Below are 23,693 nucleotides of genomic sequence, written 5' to 3'. Positions count from 1 at the left end.
TGGGATCCTTAGGGACTAGTAAAGCGCTATATAAATACAGGCCATTTACAACAGCAGCAGAAGACCACACCCCAACCACTCCTGTCAGCTAAGAGCAGGAAACTGAGGCTCTAATTCACATGGGCTCACCAAATCTAGACAACAAAAGTTCGGAAAATATTGCCTGGTTTAATGAGTCTCAATATCTGCTGCGACATTCAGATGGTAGGCCCAGAATTAGTCCTAAACAACATAAGGTGGGGGATATTTTCTAAGCACACAGCCTACCTGAGTATTGTCGTTCCCCATTTCTATCCTTATAATGAAAGCGCATCAATCTTCTTATGGCTACTTCAAACACGTCACAAAGCCTAAATTATGTCTGTTTCCTTTGAACATGACAAAGAGTTCACTGTAGTCAGATCTCAATCCAATAGCGCACATTTGGGTGTGGTAGGAGGGGAGAGTCATGTCATGGTTATAGAGCCAAAATGTCTGAGGAAAGTTTCCATCACCTTGTTGAATCTAGGCCACAAAGAATTGAGGTATTTCTGAAGACTAAGTGGGTCTGACCCAGTAATAGTTACTGGTGAGTGGATAACACATAATAAGTTAAAATTTCACGGCGAGAGACAGACAGAACACATTCTTTAAAAAAAGAGTTCATTTATTAATATTGTTTGTACATGGCAAACACTGTGAGAGCAGCAGAGAACCAGAAGTTGTGTGTCAGTGTCTGTGTTCGGCCGTGAGAATGTTTTATGTTCAGCAGCAGGGAGGAAGAGCAGGCCCTGTTTCTCCTTTTCTTTGTAACGCCTTAGTCACATGAACAGCTCTTCACTGGCGGCCAGTAGACTTGAACATTGCTCCAACTTGAAATTTTCTCCTCAGCAAAGGCAAAGAAAAATAGAATAACAAAAAAAAAAAAAAACATCCTTCCCAGTGCCCACGCTTGCCAAATAGCAAGCAATACGATTTGTTGATTACATTTGGATGGTTCATTTCATAAAGGTAAAGCAGCCTCTCCTTCCATTTTGAGGCCTACCACACCTTTTCAGTCTCAGAGGGACAGACAAGCAGTAACTCCACTGTCCCCATGGGTAAACAGTTTAAAAGTGCTATAGGTTTTGCCCCACCCCCAACCACCTGTCCATTCCCCTTTGATAAAAAAAATGAAAGGAAAAAAACAAGTATTCTTCAATGCCTTTTCAGAGATCTCTTCACCAGTGAGACCAAACAAATGTGGCAATAGGTATTTAACTTTACAATATTGTTTATACAGGAATTAAAACTAATTCTTTTTTCTGTTTTTACAGTATATACAGTCCCACCCGTCCTCTCTCAGTCCATAGATAAAGACACAACAAATCAATACTATATAGATCCAGTTGTCCTCTGAAATGATACTGTATTACTTCCTCAGTTTAAATCCATGTGCCTTCAGCAGTAACCTCCTGCTTCTCCGTGTCCACAGTTCTCTTTTCTTATTTGAACATGTACAGTAGTGCTTTAACTTGTAAACTTTAAAGCCACACAGGAGGTTTCGTTTATTCTTCATCCGTGCAGACCTGAAACAGATGCGAGGTCGGGGATATAATGTGAATTCCATGGAAATATTCAATTACAACTTAGAAATGTTTAACCTTCCCAGCATCTCACCTTAACAAATGGGTGGTCAAGCAGCATGCTAGCTGTCCAGCGTCGTTTGGGTTCACTCTCCAGACAGTGACCGAGGAAGTCCTTCCCTTCTGTGCTCAGCTTCTCGGGGATGGGAGGTTTGTGGCCCATGCCCACTTTGTACATGATCTGAAAGTTGTGCTCGTACTCATGCCAGGGCCTCTGCAGATAGAAACGTACGAATACGAGTTGCTTTTTTTACTTGTGGTTTTGAATTTTGTTAAGTGAGTTTCCTGAAGTGGTTTACAAAAAAAAAAAAAAAAAGGTTAAATCATGCTTAACAAGCAATATGTTTTGCAGTTTGGGGACAAACATGTCATTAGCAACAGTAACCATGCTCCCTTCACTCTGGAAGTGGTTTTTGCACAAGTGGTCACAGCTCAGACTGAAACAGCACCCTATAGCTAAACACTAGAGCTGCCAAAGGGGGTCATTTTGACCCCCTTACGCAGTTTAAAAATTGTGTAACTTTTCCTAAAATAGGATTATTCATCAAATACTGAATTTTAGACTTTAGACTTAAAAAAATAAGAAATTATGACCTTTACCTCAAACCATGGATGCCGTAGAAAATAATGTAAAACCACTACTGCGGCATGCAGGTTTACAGACTGTTTACAGACATGATGTGCTGCCATAACATGAGCTACAGCTACATGTGATTGATAAATAAATATGGAGAGGACTGTAGTTAGATAAAAGATGAATAATTGCTGCCAGGCTGAGGATGGGATTTTGAGCCAGAGCAGAGCAGGTCAAAGCGGAGGAGTGTGTGACTCAACATGTGGAGAACCGGGCGAGTTGCTGGCTTTTCTGAACAGCGGGGGAACCGTAGCTGAGTCCACAGTGTGGAGAACAAATCTGAGCAAATAAAGAGTAAAATCCACAGAGCAGGGGAAAGGTGGAGCAGTGTGGAGGCTGCATGAGGTTGCATGTTTGGTGGCAGATGTGGTGGATGTGGACAAGATGATAAACTCTGATTTTTGTTTTTTTTTACTTTTCATTTTTTCCACTGTAATAATGTATTTGTTTAGATGTGTTAGCTGTTGTGTTATATGTTATATGCTTTGTTTATTAGTTTATTCTAAGGTGTATTTTAACGTTGCAATCAATGATCTAAAACATTGATAAAACTAATAAAACCTCTAAAAATTGAAACGTAAAACACTCATTTTGTAAAATCGAAGCTAAAATTAGAAAAGTTAAAATTAGAAAACAACAGCAGTGGTGGTCACTGCCACCAGCATGGCTCAAAATGACCCCTGCGGGCAAGCTCAACATTAAATTTAATTTCCTTTCTATTGAAGTAGCTTACTAAAACTTGGAAAAATACCAGAGTGAAGCTTTGAATGTGCGAAAAGGAAAACCCTCTCTTTAGCTTGTTACCTTTCCAGTCACCATCTCAATAAGGACGCAACCCAAACTCCAAATGTCTGCTGCCCGCCCGTGACCTTCTCCCTTCGCTCTGGTGATAACTTCAGGTGCCATGTATGCTGAAAGAATATCAACACATCTGATATTAATAGCAATAGTATGATATAATGCATAATAACAATGCAATAATGATTTTACAGAAATATTAATGCAGCACATGAAAATGTGAAAATTATGCAAAACTGTAAAAATCACACATTTCTACAGGAGACTGCGAAAAAACAAGAACTTTCTGTTATTTGATTGTTTATCTATTACTTTTTTACTTTGGTGTTGTATTGATGGTCATGGGGGAGGTCTTTATCAGAAGCAAAAGCCACAAAATGAATGAAAACAGTGCTCTTTCACATTTTTCAAAGCCGTCCAGTGAGCCAGACTGAAGTCTGTGGTGGGCCGATTATCATATTTTGACACTGCAGGTTTATTTAATGTGTTACCTGCTGTTCCCAGAGTGCTGTTCACCTCTCCTGGCATTGTGTGAGTGTTGTTTCTCAACTTTACTGAGCAGCCAAAGTCACCCAGCTTAATCAGGCCTGATGATGTCAGAAAGATGTTGGCTCCTGATGGGGACGAAAACAAACAGGAGGATGAGGAAACGGTTGCTGATCAAATAAAGTAACAGTGAGATAGAATAAGTGCATGGCGCTGACCCTTAATATCCCGGTGGACAATGCCGTGTTCATGCAGGACGTTGATGGCTATAGTGATCTGTTTGCTGTAAAGCCTGATGACGTGCTCCTGCAGCCCCAGCCGGGATACCTCCTCCAGAGTGCCCTCGTCACAGTACTCCATGAAGATGTACATCTCCTCCTACAGGTGAGCACACAAGTATTAATACCACACCACTTCCACGTGCCACAGGTGGCTTCCTGAATTGATGCTTCTTACCCGGTGAAGCTCGACTCCGAAGTAGCGCACAAGATTCGGGTGTTTAATGCCTTCAAATATTTTCAGCTCGTCTGCAGTCTCCTTGATTGTTTTGTGATCGTTTGGTTGGAATCGGATCTTAGTGGAGGCAAAAAAAAAAAGAGAATGAGAAATGTCTGTTAACATCAACAGTCACTATGATCTGTTAATACTATTGAATTCCAACTAGATGAAGCGCATACCTCCTTCATAGCCATCAGCTCGCCGGTGTCAACATTGATACAGGTATACACCTTCCCATACTGGCCCTCACCTGTGATCAAGCACAAAGGCATCACATTTGTGTTTGCAAGAGTGTTAAACTGCATCATAATCAAAAACAGTCACACCAAAGTCGTACCTATCTTATTGCCCCTCTGCCACTTGAAGGTCACTTTCCTGAGCCCAACTTGCATGACGTTGTCGTACGACTTGGGTGTGTGGCACACCTGGCCGATGATGTTGCGTTGCTTCATCACGGCGTAGCGTTTCTCTTCGAATTTGCGAATGGAGAGACGGACGGCCTCCATGGGGCTTTGCCGCGCTGCTGTGTCTGAGAAAGGAGACAGGATTAATATTTAAACTCTGGAAACATTTCTGCTGTGATTTAGTTAATAGTAGTTCTGTGACTTGTAGCACCAGATTTTGGTACCTATCCCTAAATAATCTCACCCTTGGACTGGCTGATGAAGGTGCGGAGCTCCCAGCTTCTGCGTGAAGAACTGTTAGGGTCTCCCTTAGGATACGAAGGTTCTAAAGTAAGAAAGGAAAAGAAAAGAAGATTCAGACAAGGAAGGCTAATATGCAAAGCAGATCAAACACCATAGATCGCTGAAAGCTCCCACCTTCTCTGTCCTCTGTAGGGCTGGAGTGGCGGCTCAGAGACCTGAAATTCAACTCTGCTGCAACTGATGACAGCCGGTCATTCTCATGGAAACTGGATCCTCTGCAAAGACAAAGAAGAAACTGATGCAATGCTGTGATTCAATCAAAAACTACTTATTCAGATGGAGTGTTTCGGTCTGGCGCAAGTTAGTGCAATCTCATCTACCAAGAAGGAACTTTACTTTATAAGCTTTTTAACAGTACACTCTAGATACATTTTGCACTGAATGTTTTCTTTATCTTTAAATAAACGGAGGAAAATGTAACATTTTTTTCTAAAGGCATCTTAATTAAAGCTTTTTTCCCCAGACTTGTGTTCATAATGAAACTTAATACTGTAAATTACATGATTTAACAGATTACTACAAATTCAGAGGGAAAGAATCTGAATTCAGGAGATGTTGAAGATATAGATTAATTAGAGAGGGCCTTATGAAAGCCATTAACAGCTCAGCATTCATCAGTGGCATTCACACTTGAAGATAAGACCTTTAGTATGCATGCTCGGATTTCTGTACTAATGCACCAGGAATTCTAAAAGCAGTCAGTCACCAGCATCAAAGCAAGACAGATGTGGATAACACTAAAAAGCAGAATTCATAGCCAACTCCTTCAGTGAAGTAGTGTTCGTTTTCACACCATGCACAACAATCACAGCCTCTTCCCTTAATCAGTAGACCTGTGGAAGTCTTCTTTTTTTGGAGTTGTTGACATTTTTGCAGGACTACATTTTAGGAGGCTACATTTTAAATCTGTGTTTTTTTATAGCCATGCAAATCACTGTGTATCAAGCCTCGAGACTAGAATAATTGTAATCTTACAGGCATGCTATGAATTAATTACACATACATTTAAGGTAAAATGGAAATGCCTTGTTATTTCATTTGATCTAAAGTCAAATAGCTTAAAAACGTAAGCAATTAAACTAAATCAAACAGACTGATCATCTGCATCTGTGATGCCCTGATGTGGAGCCTGTGTGTGACTTTCATTGTACAACAGTCAATCGAATATTTCCCAAAATTTCCCAAATATTGTTGGTTTATATGCAATCAGAAGCTTAGAAGTGTTTCATTCTTTACGTTTTTTTAATTTACCGTTAAGGATATACACTGGCAGGACATCCCAGATTTGATAATTAGGTAAAATACTTTTTGGCTTTAAACTCTTCAGTACAGAACGAAATGTCCTGGATCTTGCAGTTAATAAATAACATGAAGCATTTCTTCCTCCATTTACAGAAGCCTTACAAAAACATTTCTGACAGCTTTTGGGTTTTTTCCCCCTTTTTTTGACCGAGCTGAACTCTGACAACAGTTTCTTCTTTGGGAGGGGGGCAAAGCTACCTGACGTCATTGGGGGTGCTGCCGGGTGCTTTGGTGTGGCTCTGTTCCCCCGGTCCCTGAGGGACAGGGCGAGGGCCGTTTGGGAACAGCTGGTTCCGGAGATCACAGGGGAGACTTCGAGAGCTGTGTGGTGAAAAAACAAACTGAGGAGCGCTGCCTTGGGAGGTAAGGTGGCTTGCATGGGATGTGTGAAGTTATATGTAGGTGTGTGACTGGGTGGCTGGTTCACGGACAGATATGCACACTCACTCTCACACACACAGAGCACACCACACACACGCACAAACAAAGAAGCTCAAATGTTTCACAAGCTTAACTAGCCAGAAAAAACATTAGAAGGTAAAAAAGCAAAGCCATGCAGGACAGAGTTTAAACATTAAAAGAAAAAGTGTTGAAAAACTTAAAACTGCAGTCACCCACCTGAACCCTTCAGCGTTAGGGATGATCAGAGGGGGGTTTGGTGGATCACTATGGCAACGACCCACCAACTTTACAGGACGAGGACTATTTCTGGGACCTGAAAAGAAAAACAACAAATGCTAAATTTATTCAATTGTCCAAACCCTCCCCCCAAAAAACAGATCATCACTGGGTTTAAATCATGGGAATGAGAAATTAGTTAGCAGTAACAAGATATCTAAGTCATGTTTTTATGACTCCAGTGCGAAAAAAGTTGGAACACTGTATTAAATTGCAATGATTTACTAATCTCATAAAGCCATATTTTATCCTCAATAAAACACAGAAAGAGGTTCACCAATCTGCAAAAGACTGTCTACAAATTACAGAGCAAAAATCTAAGTTAATGTATTGGAAGTAATTTAACTGATGATGTAATTTAATGTAAACTTTGAATATCTCATTATCTGCAGTTCATAATATCATCAAAGGATTCGAAGGACACAAAGAGCAAAGCTGAAAATCAACTGGATACCGGTAAACTTTGGGCCCTGAGGCCCAAAAACAGACATGATCCTGTCTGGCTGTGAACACAGTTTACTGTAGGAGTCACAAAAGCAGGTTAAAGCTCTAACATGCAAACATGAAGACGTGAACATCGACGTGTGATCTGGAGATGCTGTCGTCTTCTTTGGGCCAGAAATCTTTTTAAATGAATTGAAGCAACCGCATACTGGAGGTATTACAACAGCGTAGCTTTCTAAAAGAAGAATCTAGGTGCTGAACTGGCCTCCCTGCTGCCCGGACCTTTCTCCAGCATAAAGCATTTGGCACAGCATGAAACAAAAAATATGACAAATAAGACCCAGGAGCAGCTAGAATCCAGACAGGACAATATCAGACAAGAATGGGACAACACGTCTCTCCCAAAAGTACAGAAACCGGTCTCCTGAGTTCAGACATTTATGGAGCATTTGTACAGGAAGAGGGGATGTTATGCCTGTCCCCACTTTTTTGATTCATGTTGCTGTCATCAAAGTCAGTTAATCAATTTCATCAAATTAGCTTTTTTTCTACGCTTGATTGTAAATAAAATCTGGGTTTATGAGAGGTTTTCTTTACATTTTACACAACATCCCAACTTTAATTGATGGTCTATAATCATATACCACTGTGCTGAACTACTTTACTCCATCAAAGACATAGATGTAGCAACATTTTGCTTTATTCTGGTACTAGTTTGCCAACTTCATATCTAATTTTCCAATAACATAACACCTTTTCCATAAAAACATTATTTGGTGGTAGAATTATTTTTCCATAAACACTTAACGTGCATTATGTAACAAGTAATGTCATAACAGGACTCCTCAGATTTTCATATTTTTACTCATTTACTTTAATCTCCTAGGACCTGGCGCCCACATATGTGGACATCACATTTTGGGTTATTTAGACCAAAATACTCAATTTTGCTCTACAAGGGCCTGATATCCACTTACGAGGACATTATGCAGCTACTGTTCTATCAAAATTTTAAATGAATATCCTCATATGTGGCTCTTATTTTTCCTAAAAACAAAAATTAGGTACAAGAAAAAAAGAAATCTGGTAATTCTTTGTTTTTACATTCATCGGGTCCCAATATGCTCAAATATCAAAGAGAAATTAAAAATGCATGTAGTGGAAGAGTTCAGGACTTAGGAGGTTAAAGAAGTTAAAGTCAACTTCAAGACACACACACACTTTTTTAATATTCTATGTGAACTGAACTGTAATGTCATTGCTGCTGTGTCTGCTTTGTGTAGCAGTGTCCTCTCCATGGCATCCAGATTGTAAACTTGCAGCGTATAACCTGAAATCAATCCTGATATGGAAGATGCTATCGTGGAAAAGCTTCTTACCAAAGTACAGGCCAGTAACAGGGCTATGGGGTTTTCCAATCACATGTCCAATACATTCATTCATCAAGGCTTGTAAGTTCTGAAGAAACACAACATAAATTTTCAGTTAGTATAAAAATATTGTATTCCAAGCATGCCTATTGTTTATGTCGTAGGAAACTATACTTACCAGGAAGTCATCCTCTGGTAATTCTGATATAAAGGCAGGCTCAATAGCTTGAAGAAAGTCAAAACCCTGAGTCGCCCACCTGTGGAAGCGAAACATTGTTAATCCGTGCATGCAAAAACAAACCACAACAGAATGTTTAGTTAATGATTTATGGGGGGGTGGTTTGGTTTTTTTAAGCATTTAAGACAGGAAGCACTAATATGACAACTGACTCATACCCAGAGTTAACCGGGACTGTTTTTGTTTGAGTATTTCTCACACTATTATTAGACACTATCCAAAATGTCATGCTTCTGTCAAATTCTTCACTGCATTAAGAGTGCAAGGTTGCCATAGTAACGAGTCATGGCTCAAAGGAAAAGCTCTTGACAAAGAGCTCATCTTTAATGAACATTGTGAGTTTTCCACAGTGAATAAATATGGCAGCAGCAGAATAAAAATCTTATAGCTTAATACTCAACCAGTAGGCCTGGCTTTAGCTACAAAAAGCATCCCTGAGTAGCATATTGCAAACCAGAAGACTACCAAGCAGAGCAGATACTCAGGAAGGAGCACAGTGAACAATAAGTGTTCAGCTGATAGGAACATCTTACCTGGGTTTGGTGCCCCTGCCACTCTCACATTTGGTCAGGACATAGGTCATCCATTTGCGGGCAAAAGCTATGTAACGGTCCCCGATCCTCTGTCTGAACTCTCCTGACATCAGACGCACCACCTCCTTGTGATACTGGAAGCAAAAAAAGAGACTGATAAGATGCTAAACAACTGTGCAAAAGTCCTGAGTCATTCCTTCATTTCTTTGTATTTTGCTTCTAGGGAGCCAGACTACATTACAGTTACATTACAGTGGTTCTCCTGGCTTTTTGAAGGTCTTTCAAAGTTTTTCTTTGGGCCCTGGCTCATTTTTTCATCCATTTTCAGTCCAGTCTTTATGCCTGACCGTTTTCAGAGGAAATTTGTTTTGTTATATTTATAAAATAAGTCATAAAAAACTGAAAGATTATCAAAGTACAGTCAAGTTGATTGAGAATGGAACAAAGGCAGCCAACATCCAAAGAATGCCCTTCAAAAAGCCTGAAAAACTATTCCTATGCCTTACATTAGGGGTGGGCGATATAAACGATATACGATAGAAACGATATAAATTTGGCCAACGTTAGGGATTTTGACTATACCGCTCTATCGCGATAGCGCATGTTGATGATGTCATCAAGCTGCACCTGTTTTGGTCGAAAGCATTGCAGCGGCTACAACCATTATCATCTGCAAATTATGCCGGGCGACAGTCATAGCAAAGAGATGAAGCACTTTTGAAATATGGGGAAAGCCAAGAACTGTGCTTCCTCCACTTCCATAACATTGATTCAATAATGTTGAATTCTCTCGCAGCTGTTCTGTTCCCATGTTGTTGCAGTATATTAATAACTAACCTTGTATTGTGGATGAAAAATCTCAGTTGTTCTCCTGACTGAAGTTTGGCCCGTGTATAGCATCCTGCTATGCGATTGCATTTGTCCCTGACTACCAGAATCCCTCACGTTAACTTTTATCGAGTGGAAGAAAAGTTGGCGTTCATCCTCCAGCTTCACTGTGCTAATGTTGTGCTAACATAGCTGTGTCGCTAGCAATCATGTAGCCCAACATTATATACCAGGTAGTCCAACTTCAGTAACCCCTCAAACGCCACTGCTGTTTAGTTTTCTGTCTTCATTTATGTCAGAAGTGGTAGCAGAGCTGTACGCTTTAATTCGTTTCAAAAATCTCAGTCAGAACATGGTATGAAATGTTTAGGTGTAAACTAGCGAGCTAACTTCCTGTTAACTTCTAACTCCGTTAAATTTAATAACTTCTGTTTTCATGGATGCCTGGATGTTAAACTTAATACCAGCCCTACCTTACATGCTGGATTTCCATGTATGTTTCAATAAATCACTGCTTCTGCTCAAAGCCTTTGCACAGTACTGTATGTAGCTGTACTTCTCAGTTTGAGTGCATTTATGTACTTAAAATAGCAAGCGTGCAGCAACAGGAATTGAGACACAGCATCTGCCCACACTTTTCCAGTCTTTTACCTCGAAGGCAAAGTTGTAGCCTTGTGTCATCGCCTCCCTGTAGTAATGATTCAGAGTGGCTGACTCGGACTCGTCGATCTCGGCCTTAAACTCTGTGGTAAACATGTTATCTACGCAGTCAATGGCATCCCTTATCTTAATGCATAGCTGCAGTGCCTCATTCTGTGAAAGGAGAGAGAAACACGAGAAAAGAAAGAGACATGTTTAAAACCTTTTTCATAAAAATTATTATTAATGCATGTATTTATTATCAAGTGCAGCCACGTGAGATTTTTATTTTGAAAGTAACAGATAAAGTTGCTGAAAGTTTAGTGGCTTCCATTTAGGAAGCACTTCTAAAATATGACCTGAAAATGATTCTGTTTCTTCTTTTTATCTAATGTTAATAGGGCAGAAATTCAGGGTAGCTGATAGCAGTTGCTATAAAAACTGATTTGAAAGTAGGACACCGACATGCACCTGTCTGCACAACAACACAGAATAAACCAGGGGTTAGATGTCAAGCATGTGGTTATATAAGCACCTTGAGCTCTTCCAGAGCGCCTGCGATGAGGGGCTGACTCGATGTTTGCTCTCGGTTAGGAGTAAGCACATCCTCCATGGACTGCTGAAAAACCTTTCTCTGAACCACCAGGTGAGCTGACTGCATCACTATCAACAGCATGTTCTCTACCTGAAAGCATATCGAACCATTGTGAGACACATAAACGTCAGGTACAAACAGGCAGACGCACACACTTGCACACAGACTGAATTTAGAAATGCCACAAACCTTCATGGCCCTTAAAGTGTCAACAGTTTCCATCTGTGGGACCAGCTTGAGAAGCTGTCCATCCCACTGAGCCCAGTCAGAATCAGTGGTGGAATCCCCAGCTTTGTGTTTGCTCATGAGCAGGTAGGCCTCGTCCTCAGCGATTTCATCTGGCTCTTTAGAACAGTCTTTGCCAGCTGCAGCATTAAGAAGCTGCAGGATGACGGGTCGCTGATTCATCAAGCCACAGGGGACAAAAACCTGAAGCTCTTCCAAGCCCGGAATCTGAACCTGGGGGGGGTTAAACAGTTACATAAATAACCCCAGGGCAGAAGGAAGATCAGAAACTGGCAAAATAAAATATAATAAAAGCAAAACAAAATAAACACCTTGACATAGTTTCTTTTCTTCAGTGCCTCGAGGAGACAAGTAACACCGTTAGTGATAGTGAAATCTGCAGCAACCTCCAAGTCCTGCAGAGAAGGGTGCACACAAACTACGTGTCAAAACACAATCCCGGTGCTTCGGCAAACAGAGAAAACAGGGTGACAGACAAACTGCAAAGCCAGTACTGTTGCATCTTCTTTTTTTCTTTTTAAGTCAAGGAAGTGAATAGTCTTTCCTATGTCAGTTTCTCACCTTACGAAGCATTTTGGCAAAGCCCAGGGCCTTAGATGCTCGCTCCCTGGCCTCGTGGAACAGCTCTTTAAGAGATCGACTAGTCTCAACAACGGACCGCCTGCAAAAATTAAAAGCTTCAGAGTTTAAAATCAAAATGCAGTGGGACAAAAACATCAATAAAAACTTGATGAAATCTTGAAATCATCCTCACCTGATCTCATCTGAGGCGGTGCTGTCATCCGCACTTTCCCAGAATTCATTATCACTCTTTTTCAGACCAGCATCAAGGAACTCTCCAGTGGATTTGAGCAGCATCCCAGCAATGTCACTGCAGAGAGCGGAACACTGCTCAGTTTTATATAAATGATTAATAAACTTCTGCAAGCAGGCGCCGTGACTAAAACAAGAATGCGGTCACTCGGTTTTAAAAATGGCACATTTCTGACCGACTGCGGGTTCACTCACCAAAAAAGCTTCCCAGACTGGGCCTCTCCTCCACGGATGTAAGGAGTGATGACCTTGGTGAAGTGCCACTCCTCTTCCAACAGGTTCTTCAAGCTATGAGAGGCCTGAGGCAGCTGCTGCAACATCTGGATCCAGCTGTGCATGTAGTCAAAGTAAACCTGCACAAAAAGCAGTACACGGTGAATAATCACCAACTACAGTTTGAAAATAGAGGCGGGAAAATGGCTGGGAAACTTACCACCAACATCTTGTGAAGATCTTCTTCAAATTCATCAATATTGGCGTTTATTTGCAAGCCCTGAGCGTCAGTCACCACACCATGCAGCATGAACTGATAATACTGCTTCATCAGAAGACCTCCTTTAAGGACCTCTTTACACTCGCGCACCAACTGCAGAGCACAAGCAAACGCATGTAAGAACACTTGTGTACAACAAATGTTAAGGCTAATTGTTCACCAAAAGTTTAAACTGCATGTTTGCAGGCATCACAGGACTGTTGAGAAGTTATAAACTAAAACTGAGGAGAAAAAAGCAAGGACTTGGACAGCTGCTTGCCTGTTTGATACTGAGCAGCGAGGGCTCTCCAGCGGGCCTCTGTTCAAGTCGCAGTTTAAGGCATTCATGAATGACGTTGAGGAGGACTCTACACAGTACGAGGAACGCTGGCCGGAAGGATGGAAGATCCATGTCCAGCAGATCTGCCCAGGACACCTGGTCCGCTCCGAGCTCAGGGTCAGCAGGACCGCTGAACTGACCGTGTCGTGACAGCTCAGGCAGGTAATCGCTGTACAGCATTGGGTCTGGAAAGTCTGCAAACTACAAGTGGAAGAGGAGTGTGAACTTAATTAAGAAAGTCTCGGAGGAAGGGGACTTCTTGTAAGCTTCTACCTGTAAGAACTTCTCGAAATGAGGTTTCCTCAAGTGACTAATTAAATTATATTAACATACAAACAATATAACAAGTTGCTACACTGCTTCTGTGGACAAAAATGCTATTCAGCTGTTTAGAACTAATTTACTGTATCATTGCTTTAACTGGGGAAAAAAACACACACACACTGAATTCTACTTTTGTCTGCTCTGTTATTCACAATGGGTTGCAACAGCAGGCAGCTCTGCATGTTTGATTTTTTTCTCACTGATGGAAACCCTAAAAGGAATTGTTTCTCCGCGTGGGGTCAAATCAGGGATCTTTTGCTAGTGCAAAGCTCTATACTACGTACCCATTTGTCTTGATGCATGCTTAATCATCCTCGCAAGGAAATCCCAGAAAGTTGATTCTGTTTATCTGAATGTTACATTTTTAGTGGGAGAAACTTCACTGTTTCTCAGCTGAATGACAAAATATTTCACCCACTGAACAGAATCAACTTTCTGGGTATAGATCCGCTTAGAAAAACCACACATACTTAATAACAAATACATTTTTGCATGAATTATGAGGCCACTCAGTTGTCACGTTGCAATTCAGCTCTAGAGTGCAATGAATTAAACTTTGATTCCTTGAAATTAATTCTTGTAAATAATTGATTAAAAACAAAATTTTCATTTCCTAGTGTTTCCTTTTTTTCTACAAAGAATGTTGTTACTGAAAAATGCATTTGATTATCTTGTTTCACTGTTTACAATAAATTACGATTGAACAGATGTTTGGGAAACAGTCTGTTACAATCCACAGCATGCAAACAATGCGTAATATATACCATTATATTAATTGGCAGAACCTCAAAGTATTTTACTTTAAATAAATTAAACAAAGGAAATAATTAGCCTTTCATCAGCATCTGAAAAAAAGTTGGCAAGCAGATGTGCAGCTAACCACATCTCACAGACTACATTCCTTAAGGGCAGCGCAAACATAACCCCCCTACTTAAAACTCTATACATATGCTAACGACGTGCCAGGTAATGCAGATAAGACAAGTCAGCCCAATTGTTTATGACTTGGCGTGAGCAGGGGGTTTTACCTGGGCCGACTTGTGAACCCCTTTTGAGTATTTGGTGCTTACAAGCCATTACTGTTCTCAATGACAACTTAAACTACCAATCCAATTTTAGAAATCAATGTATCAGTATCTATCAGTAGAATAATACTGATAAATCTTTTATATCTTTTTAATCTTTTCTTCTTTTATATTAAAGATTCAAATGACCAAAACAGTCACAGCAGCTTAATTAACCAATTATATTTAACATACAATGACGATCACACTTCAAATAATTCTGTTGCAGAGCTTGTGGTAAAATTAATTTGGCTTTAATTTGTTTAATCATTTCTATAACTTGGTTCTATTTTTATTTTGTTTATAAATATTTTGTAAACAAGAAAAAGCTCGATCTGTAAAAAAACAAAAAAAAAACAAAACAAAACATCATATGGCTGTTAATTGATTTATAGAAAAGTAACTAAGTCATTAACCAGCAGGGCCTGGATATATGACACACCCAGATGTAGCTTTACTAATGTGACTCCTTTTTATTACCAGATTTCTTAGAATAACAGCCTCACCTCTAGTGCAAGAGTGTGGCGGAGCAGTGCTGCTCTGGACCTCTGAAGAGAGCGATCCATCAGTTTGTGCAGTCTGAGGATCAGTTTACGTAGTCCCATCTGTTTTAGAGCTTTATCCACAAATGGTCTGTAGATGGATGTTGGGCAGAACACCCCTCCTCCCACGGATGCTTCTGCATTTCCTGAAGTAGCATTTGGAAGAAATTCATCTTCGGACAACAAACGGGCAAATTTAGGAGTCAGGGTGGGAGACAACTCTCCCTCTGTGACAGGACTCGCTTCTCCATTGTCCTCGCCATATCTGTCCTCGACGTCACTTTCTGTGGTAAAAGTGGTTATCGAGTCGTTCTCGTCGTCGTCGTCATTCTCTTCATCTTCGTTTCCGCGAGAACAGCGAGGTGAAGGGATCTCAAAGACGGGCCACCCGATACGGGATAAGTCATGGATGCCCAACACTGTGGCCATAACGCGCAGCTTCTGGTTTAGGTCCTGGGTGATATTGAGCCACAGACAGAGCGCCTGCACCCTGCCTTGAAAGTCTCGTGCTGCATACTTTTCGTAGTCCCTTTGTAAGGCCTGCAAAGAGGGGTACAAAGCTTCCACAGACTCCAGCAGTTCCATAACTCGCTTGACCTGCTCAAATGCCAGCCGCTGACGTTGAAGATGCTCCCTGCAATCAGCGCCAGAGCCAAGAGGCTCTGCTGCATTCATTGTTGATGAGGGGCAGGCCCTAAAGCCCCAGGGATCTACTCCACAGTGGTTGCTCTCTGCTACAGTAAGCTCCCTCTTCTCTTCACAAACTAGATCAGGGACTCTCTGATAGTCCCCCTGAATTGCTTGAGACTCTGAACACTGAGCCCCTATCAGGCTGTCATAGTTGACTTTAAAGTGCAGAACCTCGTTAATGATGTCAGGGATAGCTTGGCGGGCAGTGAAAAGGAAAAGGTCTTGGTCACCGGTGGAACGCCGTGCGTGCCATGCCTGCAGCTCCAGCCAAATAACCTCATTATTGTGACCCAAGTAAGGCATGTTCTCCAGGCCTCTCTGCTCCTTCTCTTTCCTCTTGGAGGACATAGATGTGAGCTTGAGCAGCAGCCGCAGAGTTTCAAAGAATTTGAGGCGATCAGCAGGACAATCTGTCCTTGAGGTCTGCCGGTGGGTGCGGGACATATGGGGCATAGACACAGGAAGACTGCGACTGCAGCCTAAACTCAAGTAATGTTTTCTGGTTTCCATGAGGGGCTTTGAGAGGGGATCCAGCATAAATGAGCCTTCAAATGTCTTCTTGTGGTCTCTCTCTGTGGAGCGCTGTGCAGACCTCAGCTTCTTGCCCTGTTTGTAGCTGTGCTCCTTAGATGTCTCCACTGCCTTGGGACTGTCCTTCAGGGCAGATGAGCTGGCGTCAGCTGGGAAAAGAAACAGACTTCCAGTCAGAACACTGTGTGTAAAACCTGCATGTAATGTGGGGTTTCTAAGTACACATTTATCTGTAAAATCGATTTACTAACTTACATTTGTTTGGAGACCCCCCAGCGCTCCTCCCCTGACTGTTCCTCAGGTGTTTGCTAGACATGTGTTTCACCTGACGGGCGTTATATGGAGGTGATGTCCCATACAGAGCTTCCTCTTCCTCACTGGGAGAGTCACAGGATTCAGCCACTTCTTGGCTCCGTAGGGATGCATCTTCCACTGGCTTGGCCTGCCTGTCAGGCATGAATGACAACAGAAAAGACAACCCATTGGTCTGAGCAAGATCTGCATATTTAAATTAGACTGGCCTATATGCATAAGAACTGTTACCTGGAACAGAAACTAGATTTGGAGACACAACGACTTGGCATTATGAAACCATTTCATTCATATCACAAGCACGACCTAAGAAATGTGTGCACAAGGTCAAATAGTGCTCGTCTGTTTGCACCAATAACAGACTGTGCAGCAAATCCTGAATGCCACAGGAGACAGGCTGCTAAACTGCAGCTAGACTGAACGTCTGCTGCTACCCACAGCAGTGTGACGACTTGTCTGCCCTGGAGGGGGGAATCTCTCTGGCTGCAATAGTCTGTGCATGACCACAGGCATCCAGGTGCAGGATATCAAACTGTTTGTGTGTGTCTTGGTAAACATATAGCTTGACCAAAAAGGGAGTTATAGTAACCCATCATTAAATCTGTCTAAGTCATACTGCACAGTTGCATGCAAATATGGTTCTTATGCAAAACAGCATAACACCCCCAGGAGATTCCAGTAAATCTTGAGGAAACAATAAATATTGGATACCACAGGCGCTTACCAGAATTCTGAAAGGCTGTAGCAGCTAATTCTGCAGAAAGGAAAGATTACAAACACTCGAAACACTTCCTTGTGGGAAAAAAGGGGAAAAGGGGAGGGGTAGTAATGTGGAAGAGCACCACGCCTTTCCAGATTACAATGTCAAAGCTCTGTGCCCTAAGGCCTTTCTGAGAGGTTTTTTTTAATAGGATTAGAGAGAAAGGTTACAAGGGCTGACCCAGCCAAAATAAAACAATGGGGAAGAAGGGGAGGCAAATGAAAACGGGTGACATCTATTATATTTATGCAAGTCACCATGTGTGCCTCTGCTGATCATCTGACTCAAAGGCATTCCCCTACACGTGCCTGTTAGCCTGTGTGCTGGCAGCTTCAAACCGGGGGATGGGTGTGTCGCTGTCACCTGGGGAGTGTGAGTGGACGGGGCTGCAGTTCTTTCACCCATCTGCCCCCCCCCCGGCAGAATGCCTATGTGACTCTCCACACATACACATGCAGAGAGAGAGAGTGTGTGGGAGCAGCTGTGGAGCTACATGCAGGCAGACACAGGTCAGAACACCTGCTGAAAATGCTGCATGTGCAAGATTAGCTGCAATCACGAATACCTGTTCTCACAAAACAACCGTCATTCTCAGGGTCACTGCAAAGTGAACAGCAAGTTTCTGTTCATGGAAAATGTCTCGAATTATTTAAGCACTTAGAAGCTCCCATCTTGTGAAACAGCCTATAAACTCAGATGTTAACTTGTTGGACCTACCGACTTGAATGCTTTAGATATGTTCTCGTAACTTCACTGGAAATAAGCCCTTTTGTTTTAAAATATTTGACATTTTTTGTCAATACCTCTAACAACCAACAAATTTGGGGGCAGGGATAGCTCAGTGGTCGCCCCATGATCGGAAGGTCGGCGGTTCGAATCCACTTAACGGCTACCCTGAGGTACCCCTGAGCAAGGTACCGTCCCTACACACTGCTCCCCGGGCGCCTGCTTAGTGGGCTGCCCACTGCTTCACTGAGTGAATGGGTCAAATGCAGAGAAAAACAAGTAATTTCCCCATGGGGATCAATAAAGTATCCATTATTATCATTATTATTATTATTTCCCACGTGTGGGACTAATAAAGGTTATCTTATCTTATCTTAATCTCCGTGACAGCACAACCAGTTTACCCAGAACAGTCACAGAACAAATCGCAGATCAACCCTTAAATGAAAGCACACTGACTTCATTATGAATGTACTCTATGAGTGTACTGTGAGGGAACTTGTTCTGCAAGAGACGGACAAAACGCCGTGCAGTACTTTCCAGTGTGCATGCACAGTAGGCAACTGTGTTCCTTACAATAAAGGCATTAATCACAACAACAGACAAATGAGTTTGGTTTTTGTTATGCGATAATTGAGACAGGTATCAGGAAGCTGCAAGAAGAAAGCAGATTTACAAAAACTGCTGAACGCTGAAATACACACCGTACTCCTGCATTAGTACGAGAACGCATTTAAAAACCTGTTATGCTTCAAAAACTCCTACGGCATGTGCGTGCGTGCGTGTGTCACAAGTGATCACATTGTGTGCGCATTTATAAACATTCGAAAGCCTGGATGTGTGTGTGTGTCCATGTGAGAAAAAGGACAGAAATAGTACATACATGTGAGCGAGGGAATGAGACCAAGTTTTAAAAACGTACTCCTCTACGCAGAACATTGTGATTCAATCATTCAGGAATGAGAGCGGAACCAATGACGCCACTGGGGCCGGTTGTTTGTTAGGTTGCCATGACACGCTTCGAGCACAGGCTGTGCCGTTGCAGGAAGGGATACGCAAATTTGTCTTGTGAATTTCTTAACCTACTTACAGGCTGCACAAAGTTACCAGCATGTGTGTCCTGCAGTTAACCATAGCAGCACTGTGGTCTTCAAGCTGTCCCTGCCTGGCTGCTGATAGTGAATAATCACTGCAGATGGTGTCTGGCTGCTCTCAATGGCTCATCTGATGGCTCATTGGGGCTCCCATAAAGGCCAGTGGAATGCTAAAGCCCCAGGCAGAACACTAAGTGAATAATAAACGGCACAAAAATCGAGAGTCTTTTCTGTATAGCGACTGAAGCAGAGATACCAAGGGCTGCCAGAGTCGCGGGGGGGCTGACCTTTGACACAAACCATCCACACTATTGTACCAGCAAGGGGCTCTCTATTGTATAACGCTGACACGTGGCCCGTGAGGCCCACGGCTGAATACCACACAGCTGGTTAGTGAGCACACTTGCTCACAATGCCCAAACTAAAGGGGACTTTTGTTTTTGTTTTTTTTCCACAGAAAGGAAAAGGAGGAGAAGGTGGTCGGGTTTTTGTAAGAGCACACTTTGCTTTAATTAGGTCATGCTGCCATAACTGATGCCTAACTGGTAGGCTAAATACAGTTTTGAATTACCCCCCCCCCCCCCCCCCCCCACTGTAAAAAGCATGCATCTGCGGGGTACTAATTTCAAACCATCGTTCACTGCTGAGCGCGTAAGATTAAAAAGCAATTGGTGGGCTCCGTGGAAATGCAGCACACGTGTGTGCAACATTAAGCATTCCTGACGTGCTGTTAACGCCTGATAAACTGGCAGAGCTGAAGCAGCAATCAGTTTTTGCATCGTAAGCTGACAGAATTCAGAAACAATGAACAAGATGTACTTCACCACACCCTTTGCTGGAACAGCGTGACCTCCCAACTTCTCCTGCATGCACTAACTATGCAAAGCACACTGTTAATGCACAGCTAAGAAGTTTGATTTTGTCACTAAACGCACTCTGATTCATAGCTCCAGAAAAAAAAGTGAACTTATTTCTAAAACACTGCTTTGATTAATATCTGGACTTGTACTTTGCTCACCACAGGGAACAGTCTTGGTCTAAGAAAAGACTGCACCAGCGGCAGCTAAAGCAGACGCTGTTTGCACACTGTCGGCTGGAGCGCGAGTTAAATGCTAAATGGTGTAATGACATGTTTTTCACCTTATGACGCATGCATTATAAATGCGGTGAAAGCAGCAGTCTGCTCCACCTTTGAAACGTAATCTGAAACTGCAGAGAGAAATAAGCAACACCTCTTTTAGTTTCAAACTTGCACCCTGTTCTGCAGCTGTGCACATTATAAAGCATGTATTCAAAATAGACAAACATGGTATTCAGCGGTGCTTAATCATTTTTATTACACGGTCGCTCTCCTGCATTAGCAACATCAGTTGCCACAGTTCAGCAGTTACAAAAGTGCTATTGTTTAAAAGGAAATGACAGATGAGAGTGGCAGCCTGTGAGAGTGTTAGTTTCTTTCTCTAAAGCAGGTGTGGGCAAAGACAGGATGCAGATAGGAAATGCTAGAGGATGATCCATCTGTATTCTACAGCCTGTGCTCCTGGCAAAAGCGAAGCATTAATGAGTTCTGCCCAATGTGCGCCTACGGGGCTCCAGGCAGCTATCTACTGCACATAGCACACCACATCCTGAAATCTCTGGAATGCTTGTGAGCCACAGTGTCTTCAGACTGACTTTGAGAACGAGACATTATTGACAAAGGACCTCTGTACTTGCAAAGATAGGGATAGCCTTCAACTGCAGAGCGAGCACATAACTGATGTTTCTTAAAATAGCTGTTGGTGCGAAACAATCTTATATAAGCTCAAAGAGGTAGATAGCCGAGAAGACTAAAAGCAAACTTATTTGTTGTTGTCTTTTCAGTCTGCAGTTTAAATGTATATGCAGAGCCATGCATCATGGAGCACGCTAGACGCTGAACTAATGTCGCTTCTGTGCAAACCTTGCAGCCTGGAACATGTAAACTCTGCTGTTTACAAGTTTTGCTGGCAGTTCATAGTAGTCCCATTACTATAGAAACAGCAGGAAAGCAACCCCTGCAGGAGAGACAGATTTAGACTCACTTAAAACATTTGTTAACTAGTAAAACACCGCTGAGCGTTTGCGTGAGCTCCCATAGAGCAACGGTTACCTTTTCATCTGCTGGTGCACAAACTAAACGTGGTCTAATAAGCATGTAAGTAACATCAACATAACCAACATACTCTCAGCAATAATGTGGCCACTGGCTCATCAATTTTCTTCATGCAGTCATGTCGGACAGCAATATACTAACTCAGGGCCAATGTTGCACAATCACGCGAGCTGTTTGTGTATCCACTTCGACTGAGTGACCACAAAAGCGCAAGGTAATAACAAGTGGCTGCTACGCAATCATTACCGAAATAGCCACCAAAAAGGAAAAGACTGGCTATTTACTCAAAAAATGTGATTATGGCAGATGACAAGAGCTGATCCAACATGAAAAATGCTTCTCGCTCTGCCCCCCCAGCCCCCTCCCAAAAAACTGCATGAGAGAAGGAGGAGGAGGAGGAGGAGGAGAGGGGAAGACACAACAGCAGATTCCTGAGGGTCTGTCGCCAGCGGTCAGGGGCAAACACTGCGGCATTTCGATTACCAGATGCGCCCATATCGAAATCTCCTGAGACTCTGGTTAAAACGCGGTCTTCTGCGCGATTGCACAAAATATATCGCGCACTAACTTTGCACTTGAGTGCATACAGTACGCCCAAACATCCGCAGCGCGGCACGTTTGCGACATGTTATCAACCACACTCTTATTCCTGCAGTAATAGTGAGCCAACATGAAATGCACCAAGTCTGAAAGCGCAGATTCAACGTCCAGCACCGGCGCCGAATGTACCCACGGAGTTAACAATAACAGTGAAGCAACATGCTAGCTACAGTAGCGAAGTTTTTGCTTTTCTGTTACTGGAAGGGAAATGCACAGCTCGGCGAGACAAAATAATAAAAAAATATATATTCAAGTCCCCATTTAGAGCCCTGCAGTGCAAAACTAACGCAGTTTCAGCCTCCTCAGTTTCTGTCAACAAACTTGCGCCTGAACAATAAACTGACTAGCGGCGGCTAATGTGGATGTTAGCTAGCTGGGACTGTTGCACTGTTATAGCGGTTGGTAATTGTTAATAACGCTACCTCAGTATTTGGTGAGCATTTTTGGCTCTCTCACGGCCAACCGAGCACTGCTTGGGAATAAATTATATGCAGCAAGCTCCCCCGGAAAGTGTTTCTCCAAAAAGTTTACAACTAGTGTTCTGCAAATGCATTAACTGCACGGGTATCACTATTTGACAGGAAGTCGATTTCTGCTGGATGCGCAAGCGCTCCGACTGCAGTGTCATGGCTAGCTCACTATTCGGCAACTGCGAAATCCTGGCGATAAAGTGTCTGTTCAACGAAATCGCTTACCTGCTGGGCTTGTTCCGATCCGGCGGCTCCATAACAAAGCGGTGGCTCCTTATTTCAAGCTGTGCATGGGCTATACCATGTCTTAGCTATATCAAACACACTTTGCACCGCTAAATCTCTGCAAAGGAGGTGGATTTTGTCTCTTTACAGCACTTTTTATCCGCCGGTACAGTCGACTCTCGCTTGTGCGTATGCTGTCGCCATCTTTCCACCGTTCATTGAAGGAGGAGTGCCACAGCCTTGCAGCGCTACGGCAACTCGGAGGGATCATCTTCGGCCATCAGTGCAGGGTCGGAGTGCTCGTTTTTATCCTCAGAGAGCAATCGCAGTTGTCGCACTTACAACAGTCATCACATTGTCACCACTTGACTGATATGATGAATTACACTCGAAACCACTTGTTATACAGAGCTGTGAAAAAAAGTGTTCATTGCGTGAAAAGACTGTGGTTGCGTTTGGTTATTTTTAATTAAAAGTTCACGAGTGGGTGTGTTTGCGACAGGATAGAGAAAAAAATAAATAAATGAATTATTATTAATAAATTTCATCTTCATTGTCATGGATCCTGTGTAAAATCTGGTGAACATTCATATGTAATTTGTGGACTAATGCGAGAATTTACCTAAATAAAGACAATATAAAAATACATGGCTTCCTTTCTTTATCCTTTGTAGAATGTATAAAATGTAATGTACTAATGTATGAATCACAACACTGAGAATGACTGGATCAGTACCATAGGTTCTTTCTCTTTAAGCAGGAAAGTGAACTGCTGACATTACTGCTGAGATAAACAGCCCTCCCATTTTCCAGAGAAGACTGCAGTGATTACTTCTGTGTGTGTGTGTGTGTGTGTGTGTGTGTGTGTGTGTGTGTGTGTGTGTGTGTGTGTGTGTGTGTGTGTGTGTGTGTGTGTGTGTGTGTGTTCATGTGGAGACGCTTCACTTTTGCTCTGTAAAAACTTTTAATTTTTTAACATTGATATTTTTAAAAGTA

The 23,693-nt window shown here is 42.3% G+C and overlaps 1 protein-coding gene across 3 annotated transcripts; it reads right to left on the bottom strand.

Moving 5' to 3' along the window:
• Positions 1-631: 631 nt before the first annotated feature.
• On the bottom strand, positions 632-22,959 carry map3k4 (mitogen-activated protein kinase kinase kinase 4). 3 transcript variants are annotated; one of them, XM_004556001.6, is made up of 27 exons: positions 22,698-22,959; positions 16,632-16,822; positions 15,120-16,525; positions 13,166-13,426; positions 12,847-12,999; positions 12,609-12,766; positions 12,355-12,471; positions 12,162-12,261; positions 11,912-11,995; positions 11,544-11,813; positions 11,295-11,444; positions 10,772-10,933; positions 9,293-9,426; positions 8,700-8,778; positions 8,531-8,609; positions 6,648-6,744; positions 6,228-6,350; positions 4,842-4,942; positions 4,669-4,749; positions 4,358-4,549; positions 4,200-4,270; positions 3,979-4,095; positions 3,741-3,900; positions 3,528-3,650; positions 3,043-3,149; positions 1,639-1,818; positions 632-1,547 (listed from the first exon to the last, which is right to left on the bottom strand). In XM_004556001.6, exons 1-27 carry the CDS (start codon positions 22,727-22,729, stop codon positions 1,527-1,529), a joined length of 4,749 nt encoding a protein of 1,582 aa, XP_004556058.3. In that variant the 5' UTR covers positions 22,730-22,959; the 3' UTR covers positions 632-1,526. The 3 variants fall into 3 exon arrangements, with proteins under 3 accessions (XP_004556058.3, XP_076747868.1, XP_004556059.3); XM_076891753.1 differs by lacking the exon at positions 22,698-22,959 and adding an exon at positions 22,425-22,446; XM_004556002.6 differs by lacking the exon at positions 6,228-6,350 and having other exon boundaries at positions 22,698-22,958.
• Positions 22,960-23,693: the final 734 nt, after the last annotated feature.

Source organism: Maylandia zebra, linkage group LG13, assembly GCF_041146795.1.
Source record: "Maylandia zebra isolate NMK-2024a linkage group LG13, Mzebra_GT3a, whole genome shotgun sequence".
Taxonomy (NCBI): domain Eukaryota; kingdom Metazoa; phylum Chordata; class Actinopteri; order Cichliformes; family Cichlidae; genus Maylandia; species Maylandia zebra.
This window is presented reverse-complemented; position numbering and strand designations above follow the sequence as displayed.

Coding starts and splice junctions, on each gene's coding strand:
- map3k4 (XM_004556001.6), bottom strand. CDS start 22,729: ATGGAGCCGCCGGATCGGAACAAGCCCAGCAG. Junction 6,745..8,530: donor TGTTACTGGCCTGTACTTTG/GTAAGAAGCTTT, acceptor TTTTCTTTTCAG/GTCCCAGAAATAGTCCTCGT. Junction 4,550..4,668: donor CTTCATCAGCCAGTCCAAGG/GTGAGATTATTT, acceptor CTCCTTTCTCAG/ACACAGCAGCGCGGCAAAGC.